The sequence below is a fragment of the Pecten maximus genome, chromosome 10, assembly GCF_902652985.1.
Source record: "Pecten maximus chromosome 10, xPecMax1.1, whole genome shotgun sequence".
Classification (NCBI taxonomy): domain Eukaryota; kingdom Metazoa; phylum Mollusca; class Bivalvia; order Pectinida; family Pectinidae; genus Pecten; species Pecten maximus.
This window is the reverse complement of record NC_047024.1, coordinates 24,043,546-24,054,438: the sequence shown is the minus strand read 5'-3', so window position 1 is coordinate 24,054,438 and position 10,893 is coordinate 24,043,546. Positions and strand designations below refer to the sequence as shown.

General features: G+C 33.6%; 1 protein-coding gene across 1 annotated transcript in view; it reads right to left on the bottom strand.

Moving 5' to 3' along the window:
• Positions 1–609: 609 nt before the first annotated feature.
• The window catches only part of LOC117336279 (plastin-1-like), a 37,177-nt gene continuing 26,893 nt past the window's right edge, over positions 610–10,893 (bottom strand). Inside the window, exons 9-13 of the mRNA XM_033896760.1 lie at positions 9,142–9,318; positions 8,572–8,673; positions 8,062–8,177; positions 5,691–5,834; positions 610–5,124 (exon numbers count right to left, since the gene is read on the bottom strand). Of these exons, the coding sequence (XP_033752651.1) occupies positions 4,957–5,124; positions 5,691–5,834; positions 8,062–8,177; positions 8,572–8,673; positions 9,142–9,318 (707 nt within the window). The 3' untranslated portion in view covers positions 610–4,956. The remainder of the gene's footprint in view (positions 5,125–5,690; positions 5,835–8,061; positions 8,178–8,571; positions 8,674–9,141; positions 9,319–10,893) is intronic.

Sequence of the window (10,893 nt, the reverse complement as noted above, 5' to 3'; positions counted from 1 at the left end):
TGTACAATAGGGATTTTGAAAAGTTCCTAAGGTCAAGGTCAAAGTTGTTGTTACTAAAAATAAAACTGGAAATGTCTAAGCCGTTTAGAGAGGGCCAAACTTTCTGAAATTGTACATGGGGATACATTGTGAAATTCAGATGCACAATAGGGTTTTTTTCAAGATCCTAAGTTCAAGGTCAAAAATCAATATCATTTGGTATAAAGTACAAGGTCAAATTTAGCTTCTATAAAATAACCGAAAAACTTTTTGCAACAGGCTAACCAATGCCCATATTCATGAAACCATACTCATGCTCAAATACACATTTTGTGCTCAGGCGCAAATGATTTTGGGTGATAAATCCTGTACATGTATCAGAATTAATATAATTTTAAATGTTAAGGTTTTTCTCATTGAACAGCTATTTCATGATTTCAGTCAGGTTAAAGATCCTTCAGTTGACCAGATTTGTTGTTTTAGCAAGAGTAGGGGGACTTGTTTTCTGGAAGAATATCTTGATAATGCTCGTCATGCAAATATAGGTCAAATCCAGGTTAGGTGAGGTCAAATCGGTTAATTACTGAAGACAAAACTTCACTATTATGATGAAAATAACAGACGCAAAAATTGTTGAATATATAATTTTATTTATCAAAGATTACTTACTACTTACATGGGTCTTTTCAATCTGACCTAGTTTCTGGTCACCCGTCCCTCTGGCTAGCCACACCATACAGACAGATATATAGGTATATAGCTGGACATTGTCCATTAACTCGTGTAAACATAACTATGAATAATTCAAATCAATCTTAAAATAAAGTATAAGCATTCTTTCCTTGCATATTAAACAAATATATAATATAAACCTTCAAATTCACACCTAGTGTGCTGGTCCATGTGTATAGAGAAAACTTAACATTATATAAAGAATATTATTTGTATATAAGTCTAATCATTGGTGTTATTTATTATATATATTATATAAATGTATATACATAATATACATAAAAAAGCAAAAAGAATAATAGACATGTTTTTAAAAATAATTTGAATAGATATTAATAAATATGGCTTCATTTCCACTTCCCAATTTTTCATCCATAGTTTGAATTAAAAAAAACAGCAAATAGGGAACATCCTGCAGTTGTAGAAATGTCCTGTTTTCAATATATTCATATTTTTACAAGATCATCTGTCTTCATATTCCATTAGATTTCATGAGGGTTATTGTTTCAGTTAAATTATAAAACTAATATAAATTTTATCTGTACAATTACCTGCTTATTAATCTGTTTTCTGTCATTCCACACATAAATCACATACATATTTCTATCTCTGTAACCAAACAATATGGGGACTTTTTCATATGATGAGAAGCAGCAATACAATTAAGAAACAATTAAATTAACAGTTTATATATATAGCAAGAACATTTTTAACCATTCTTTTATCAATTATGATAATAAACCACAGTTTGAATCAAAGGTTTGTTAAAATGTAATCTCGCATTCAGATTCAAGACAGAATGATAAATGGAAACAATGGAATTTACTGGAGTGATGTTTTGATGGGACAATGCTGAAACATATGAGAAATAATAAAAAAAAAATGTACACTTGTACCAGCACCTTAACATCAGTTAGTGTTGTGAAACTTTTCTTATCCAACCCAAGCATATCCTGATATCCTCAAAATAATGCTATGGTCCTATTTTGATGAACACTATAAAATAAGACCTGTGTAGTCCGTCATTCTATGTTATCTGACTAACATTTTGTTGATGTCAGATTAGAAAGGTTTTACTTTACACTTGAAAACATATAACTCATTATTATATAGCTCAATAGTTTACAAAATGGACCTGTAATATGAATTATCAAGGTAAGTGTATTTACTTTCAAATAATTCCATGGTTGGAATATAAAGAAAAATGAAAAGCTTAGGAACATATTTCCAAATAAATTCTACTTTAGCAAAACCATGTAAAATCATGGCCCGTAATATGTGTAAAAATGTTTAATATGAAAGAATGATAAAAATCTGAAGCAGGATAAACACATATTACATTATGATCTAATCAGCAGGTTGTTGTTTACCAACAATGGGCCCAATTGAAATTTATATATTGTGATAAATATTTCAGCAAAACTAATATTTTTAAATACAAACATAGCGTTAATCAAAAGACAGCAAATTTCGTAAATATTCCACCGAACAGAATGACCGAAATAGTCAAACACAAAAGACCAAGATTAAACCAGGCAAACTCTGTTAATGTTATCATTACCAAACCTTGATGCCCAAAGTTTTTAATTAATACCAAATTCAGAACCAATGAACAAAAAAAAGTTCAATACAGGAAAGATATGTAGCTTCAAAGTATATCAACAAAAAAAAAAAAAAAACAAAGCCGTAAGATCAGCCGAAAATAGCTTTGGAAAAGAAAATATGTAAAGATAAATTGAAAATCAGCTATTAAGATAACAAGCATATAAAAATAATATTTTGCACTTATCAACAGATTATGGAAGTATAAACTATATTTTATGTGAAATATAACTATTTGCATAAAATACTGAAAACATGAAAATTCAAAATATATTGGATCAATATCATGGCCCCTCTCTTTAAATTACAAAGTAGTACGAGTCCCATTACTTTCTGCATATAGACCAGAGTACCGTTATGTGTAGGCAGGCCTTTTAGTGAATTAGGGCATAAAAATTCTATCGAGACGTTGCGGAAAAAGGATAAACAGTAACAATATCACACCTGGAAGGAGAGTGGATAAAATCCCATCATGAAGCATCTTCATGTTTTATTCATTTCTTTTTATCTAAATTTTTTTCTGTTTTGTGAAAAAAAAAAAAAAATTATTCTAAACACATTGAGTTTGCTACCATAGAATGGTGATGTAATTCGAAGTCAGACAAAATGCCCGTCAAATCAAACTCGTCTTCGTTTAAATACAATCAGAATGCTGGGACTATCTGCTTTATATATCTGAACACTGACATACTACAATTGTTTGATATTCAATATCTGCTTTCTTTCTCAGTCTTAACAATATCAAAAAACTTTATTGAGTTCTTTGAATATCATTGAATCCATCTGATGTACATAAGTAAAGCATTTAAATATAGATTCCCATAACGTTGGTCGACAAAATTTCATTTCACTGATTTTTGACACATTTAAATGATGAGGAAAACAACATGTAAATATATATCATGCACCCAAACAGTAAAACAGAAATTGGTCCAAAATTGTATTATAATTGGTCCATGTATTTATCACAAATCCATTCTCACTTAAAATTGGTCCATTATACAAAGTGATAAAGTTTGCATGTTGACAATGTACAAATATCTGTAACAATAAACATCTACCTGGTAGTGTAGTAGAAACATCACACTCCTTTTCCACTCATATGATTATTTATAGTAGGCTTATAAAATGAGATATTAGGTAAATATCGAGACTTGCTTTCAGTCTAAATTATTTTCATGTCTATGGACTTGAGCAAGTCTAAAAGTGGAGGTGATATGTCTGTTTCAACAGCCTCTCATACATGCTCAAGTCAACAGACAGGGACATTAGTAACAATCCTAGAGACTGAATGCCTGTCTACCATATACACAATCAGTTACACACAGCGGATATAGTGGCTATACATATCTATCACAGAGTTATTTGTCCACACGGATCGGTAAAGAATCCGCTTCATTGTTCTTATTCATATGTGGTATGGTTCAAGTGTAACAAAAACAAAAACAAACAAAAATACAGAAACTGTGTCCAGGTTATGTTCTATACTAAATTTGTATTTAATTTTTTCAAAAAAAAAAATGTAACAAAATCATCCTGATGTATATATATACAGTTAGATTTTAACTCAAGTATAGCTATGATCTAAATGTAATATTACATGAATGGGTATTTTGATAAGGTATGATATGTACTACACATGAAATCAAAACAATTTCTTAAAATGTTTTCAAGATAAATATGAAATGTTTTCCTATCTTTCAGAGCTTGTACTTTCATTTGTAAATGAAATTATTCACAATGGAAATAATATTTCAAGATTTTTTTTTTTTTTTTTCCATTTTTTAATGGTTTTGATAAAAAAAAGTATATTCCGCCTGATGAGGACATGAGAAACCCATGCTACACTTTGCAGACTGATGGCCTGATATATGATATACAGTTAAACATCTTCCAGAGACCAACCATTCACACCAAATAGCATTGGTGTCTACTTCCATACTGGTACATATAATGGTAACTCCAAGTTGAAGCCAATTTATCTGACCCATCTGGTTTTTCAGATATTGAGATGGTTTCAAACTACAGTTCAGACAATAGTTTGAAGATCAACATGGAGTTATATAGATGTTCACATACAGATTTTGCAATTACATATTTTGTTTCTTGAAAATAATTTACCTAATCTAAACCACATGTAACGGATTGTCAAACAACAAGGCATTTTGTGGGACTGTAAAATTAGGATTCTTGCAATGCCCTACCTAAAGAAACTGGTCTTGGAAACTCATAGCCATTTTCACCTATATTCAGGCATTGTGAGTCATTTAATTCATCTCGGAAGTAGAAACATTTACTAAAGAAGTATTTTTTTTTCTGTCTAAATTCTCAAATTCAGAAAACATTTACAAATAAAATGTCCATATATGTCCTTCACCAAGTTGATACCTTGACTTCATATCAAAAGGAAAATCGCGATAAAACACTCCTGCTGTTAAGTTTTTTCTCTGGGAGATGAATAATTACATGTCTAGCTGCTGCAGAGCTATCAAATGGAGAGATTATGAAGCCCCGAGTTCTCAACATATCCAGTCCTGGACTTCTGAGGTTGAATTGTCCAAGTGTAGCATTTTAATGGTGTTGTCTTGAGTTAAAAAGGGCTACCATGCTTTCAAATGTCTTTCTGGTCTTAACCTGACCTGTTTATTCTGCCTTCTGGTCCAAATCCTGAAGGTCCCTCACCATCAGACAGGCAAATATTGTTAGAATCATTTTCGGTTTATATTCCACAATGTCCTCTGGCAATGCATATACCCGTGCACCGATTTTCCGGGCCAAGGAGATGGCATACTTGGCGTTACTTAAATTTTCCTGAAACAGGGAAGATGTAAGATTTTACGTTTTTATGTATTAATCAAGAATTACTTAAATTTTCCTGAACAAGGGAGGATGTAAGATTTTACTTTTCCATGTATTAATCAAGAATTCCATAAAATCGAATGTTGTTTATGCATCCAACAACAGCGAAACCGGTTTTCTATTTAAATAAACAAGTCTTCAGACCTATTAGAGTTATCTACATCAAAAATACTTGGACGCACTGTATGAAATCAGAGTTGATTAATAGTAAAGAGATGATCACAGTGTGTAATTTAAGACTTGTTAATTTGATTACAATTTCTAACAGTTCTCATTTCAGTGTACATCCACCTCACTAGTGATTTGTCTAATGGTTTATAGTAAAATTAAAAAAAAAAAAAACTTGTCCCAGTGGTTTCAAAATGAAATGTTTCATGTTTGAACTTAATCATAATCAATGCTGTCTCTTTGAACCTCATCGCTATCTCTCATCTACAGATCCCATCATTATCTCTCATCTACAGACCCCATCGCTATCGCTCATCTACAGATCTCATCAGTATCTTTCATCTACAAACCTCTTCAGTATTTCCATCTTGGAAGTTGCTATACTTGACAGAACCAGGTTGGATAGCATCAATCAGGTCTAGGATGATCTTTCCATCAGAGAGCTTTCTGTCCTTGAAAGACCCCACTCTACTTGCCTTACCTTCCATTGCCAACTGTCACAAACAATGTAATACAAAACTTTAATATACCATGCATCCTATTCATAGAAATTTTCCAATTTTAATTAGGTATATTTTAATCTCAAAACTGGCTAATCTAAAACATTTAAATCTTAAAGATGCTATATCTCTGACATAGAGTAATACTGATTGATTGTATTTAGAAGTCAGATGTGTAATCTTATACAATACCAAAAGTTACAAGCTTTATGCTTTTTTCAACCTCCAAAAGTTTGAGCTTCTAATTTCATCTGTAAAACTGAATAGTTATTGTAACTACAACCTACAGAAATTCTTTTGAAATTATAGCCTCATCTCTATATTTTATGTGTAACTTTTAGTCATATATAGAGGATATTGAATGGTTTCCCGTTTAATATAACATATATTTCACGAGTTTGACAGAATATCGATATTTTCACGAGTGCGAAGCACGAGTGAAAAATATCGAAATATTCTGTCATACGGGTGAAATGTATGTTATATTTAACGGGAAACCATTCAATTTTTCTTTTTATTGCATTTCATAAACATAAAAACAAAATTAAAAACATCGAAAAATTAATAGTCAAAAAGTGTGGGAATCAGTAATGACGTCATCTCTTTGAGACGTTACTCCACGTCAACATGACAGCGCCATTTTGAAAGGACTGATCAGCGCAATGTAAGCGTTTTCTGCTGTTATCAAAGAATCTGTGCATGATTAGCTAACGTTCATGTGAGTATTTAGTCAAAAACTAGTCAGAATATTTCAGAAATACAGCAAAATAACCAATTTATCTATCTCCGCTTCGAGTGGAAAAATCGGCAAATTTCAATGAGGTGAATACAAAGGTCCGCTCTGATTGGGCAAAAACGGAAAACTTATATTTTCACTGCAAAATCTTATATTTTCACTGCTCATCGCTACAGTGAAAATATAAGCTTTATTAGTTTCATAAATCTCTATATTTCACTGGCAAAAATGCAATAAAAGGTATTACTACATTAAGAATGCTGTTACTATACTTTTTTTCATTTAGTGGTGTTAATTACATATATTTCTCTATTATGGATGCTCTTTTATGGATTATTGTGAGAAAAAGTGTATACTCTATTGCATCTTGAAGTAAATTCCTTATATTCTAAATGAAATTAAAACTAAAAACAGTTCTGTATGTTTAAAGAATCTTCATTTTTTGAGTTTTCGTTCTTTGAATTCTCAAAGCAGTCTTTATAAAATATAACATTATACTCCATACAGGATACAAACACAAAGAGACATATTTTGATTTTGGATAAAAAATATCAAGTTGTGACTGGCTGTCACCAAATTATATATAAATAATTGAGTTATAATCTTTTATTTGAAAATAAAATAAAACCCTCAATCATTCAGAACATTACATTAACAAGACGTCTATATGCTATAAGGGTCACCCGAGTTCTGAACTATTTCTGTCAATTTGACCCTTTTTGGCCCAGCACATCAGCCCCTGGGGGTCAGTCAGGGCTAACATACCATCAAACTTTCATCCCAAGCTGATCCTTTACACTTAAGTCAGAATGAATTCCAAGAGAAATTTAACAAACGATGCTCAACTTCAAAATATCTGTAAGAAATAAATGCCCCCGCTGCCAATTGACACCTGGAAACCTCAGCAGTTCCTGAGATTAGTTTGTAACACTGCATCAGGACTGGATGAACATGGGTAACACTATATGCCCCCTCCCCCATTTCCTGGCAGGGACATAAAAATGTGACTTCTCCATATCAGCTTTTGCAAAGTTAACCCTCTCCCTAGTGGCAAACAGAAGACCCTTGGGTCGTGAAAGTCACAATTTTTGTAAAGCACCTTAAGATCCTCCATCTAAGAAGAGCTTTAGAATCAACCTTATTAAGGTCTTGAGCAGAAGATTTTTGAAATTTTAGTCAATTTAACCCTTTTTACTCTGACCCTCAGTCCCCTGGGGCTGGGAACCATAATTTACAATTTTGGTTGGCGTTTGGCCATGGCAGGTTTCTGCAAAATTATCTTAAAACTGGTTAAGTGGTATCTGAGATGAAGTCAAAATGTAAATTGTTTACGGACACACGACGATGAACAAAAGGCAATTTGAATAGGTCACTTGAGACTTTGTCTCAGGTGATTTAACAAGCCACATAGATTAAACTATGATCTGTAGAAAAGACACTAAATTTTTATAAGAGGAAATGACCATAGCCTGACATTTTTCTCACCTTCTCGTTTGCCCAAGCAATAATTTGTGCATCAGCGATCATCTGACCATCCTGTCTGTCCTTTAGTTTATTGAGTACAGCCAGCGTGTAAGCACGCATCAGCTGCCACACCAGGGCTGAAACATAGAGTAAAATATCTTATAAACATTTTGATCCTGCATCTGATTGCATTAAATAGCCTGTCAGTAAAACTATTATTCCAATCAAGCATCCCACCTTTGATTTCTAGTCTCAGGTTCACAATTTCATCTCAAATTGATAGGGATAGTGTGGAGAATAATAGGTCCTTCACCCCCTTGGGGGTAAGATAGGGGAATCTTAACCCAAGGGGAAGATTCTTAAGTTACCAAACACCAGGCTTGCCAAGTGTTTAGCAGCTTAAGTACCTTACCCTGAGGGTTGAGATTCCCCTGTCTCACTTCTATGGGGGTGAATGATCATTTTGGTAGAGATTACAAATCTCACAAATGAAATGCAAAACTTGCATCCAAATAATCATGAAGCACTTACCAAGTGTCAAAGTTTCATTTTCTGAGTGAATATTTTCCCCTGCGATCCCCACAAGTGAAAAGCGACACTGATTTCCAAGTTCCACCACGTAATTGCAATTCTCTGTGGAAGTAAAAAGTCAGAATATTCCTCAAACGTAAGTTACATCAGTATATCATTTTTACCTTTTGGTTTCTTTTTCATCCTATTTGATGTATGAAAATGAAGAAACTAGCCTTATTAAATGTGGATTTTGAAATATTTTTCTTTCTTCATTTTGATCAGCAAAAATACATGAGTGCACAATGTACAATAGACATATGTATAATTGTTCATCAGTGTAAAACTACTATGGAAAGTACCTAAATGCAGCTTATTACATGGTACTATTTGAATTAATCACTTCTGTAGTTGGTGCCAACTTGACACACCGGGGGTTACACTTCCTTTTGTGAAGACATTTTACAGGAATAGGCCTAAGTTGATTTATCATAGAAAAAAAGGTTATAATAGCCTTTAATAGGATGTAAAAAAGAAAACCATTTAAACAAAAACTTTCTGCCATTTATCAGTGGACTGTGTCAGACTTACCTAGTTTTTCAAAATTGCCTTTAAGTTTGCTGAATTTTTTGTGAACTCTGTTCCAATCAACAGTTTTTTTCCTGATACAGTCATAGATTTGAAAAAGGACTAATCCGCTACTCAAGTCACTGTACAATCTGTGTACATAGGGATCAACACCTAGACTGTTCATCCAGTTACGGTATGCTGAAAAAGGTTAAGAACAGATATGATATGCTTTATGCTTGTTAATACATAGATACATAGATTTATTCTGACAGAATACAAAATATGTAAAGACATCCTTTGACTAGTCATTTCGTAATAAAGTTATTGAAATAGTTAAAAATTGTTTATTTCACAGCTTGATTTTCTCTATGTATAACATGTAATATTATTACATGTTATGTTGCCACTGTCCTGGCTTTCCTTTTGAGATTAAGGCATTAACTGGATTAAATCTTTTCTTTTTTGGGGTCTATCACTCCCTGAGCAGCCAGGGTCATTTTGAAGTCGGGTCTCCTTGTAGTAGCTGGTGACCTCCTCACCAAGTAATAACCGAGACTCTGTGGCATGCCATCCAGAGCAATAAGGGTAAAGTTTCTTGCTCAAAGACAACCATGACAGCACAGACCAGGCCATTTCTCAGCTTCCAGAGAAACACAAACTACCCTGTGTAGAGATCACTGAATTAGTCTGACTCTCTAATCAACTGAGCTATTGCAGTCATTGATTTTGTCTAGATGGGTATTAAATGCGAAACAGTAACCCTTCCAACCCATAAATAAACAAGAGGACCAGGGGCCTTAACGGTCATCTGACTCTAAATTAAAAACCTTATATTATTGTAGTATGTATTCTCTGTAGCAAGTATATAGTGGCACTGTTGGCCATGGTGGCCATCTTGGATTTCTGACCGACCCAATAAATAACAACATTTGGTCTGGACCATCTAAGGATAATTTCTGGTAAGTTAGAGCTGAATCCCACTGGTGGAATTTGAGAAGAAGTTTGAAATAGATATTGTTCAGGAAAACCATGATTGCACAATCATGTTACAAAATGGCTGCCATGGCTGCCAAGTCAATGATTTTACGAGGCCGAAAAATAACAACACTTTGTTGGCCCTCCTTCCTTAACATCCTCACCAATTTCCAACTCAATGGCACCAGTGGAACTGGAGAAGTTTAAAATGTGTTTTTCAAGATGGCTGCCATGGCAGCCATCTTGGATTTCTGGCCGACCAGATAAATAACAACACTTGGTAAGGACCATCTCAGGATCATTTCTGGTAAGTTAGGGCTGAATCCCACCAGTGGAATTTGAGAAGAAGTTTGAAATAGGTGTTGTTCAGGAAAACCATGATTGCGCAATCATGTTACAAAATGGCCACCATTGCTGCCATGTCAAAGTTTTTACGAGGCCGAAAAAATAACAACACTATGTTGGCTCGCCTTCCTTGACATCCTCACCTATGGCTGCCATGGCGGCCATCTTGGATTTCAGACCAACCCAAAAAATAACAACACTTGGTCAGGATCATATCAGGATCATTTCAGGCAAGTTTCAGCTCAATAGCACTGGTGGAAATTGAGAAGAAGTATAAAATGTGTTTTTCAAGATGGCGGATATGGCGGCCATCTTGGATTTCGGACTGACCCGAAAAATAACCACACTTGGTCGGGATCATATCAGGATCGATCATTTCAGGCAAGTTTCAGCTTAATAGCACTGGTGGAACATGAGTAGAAGTATAAAATGTGTTTTTCAAGATGGCGGATA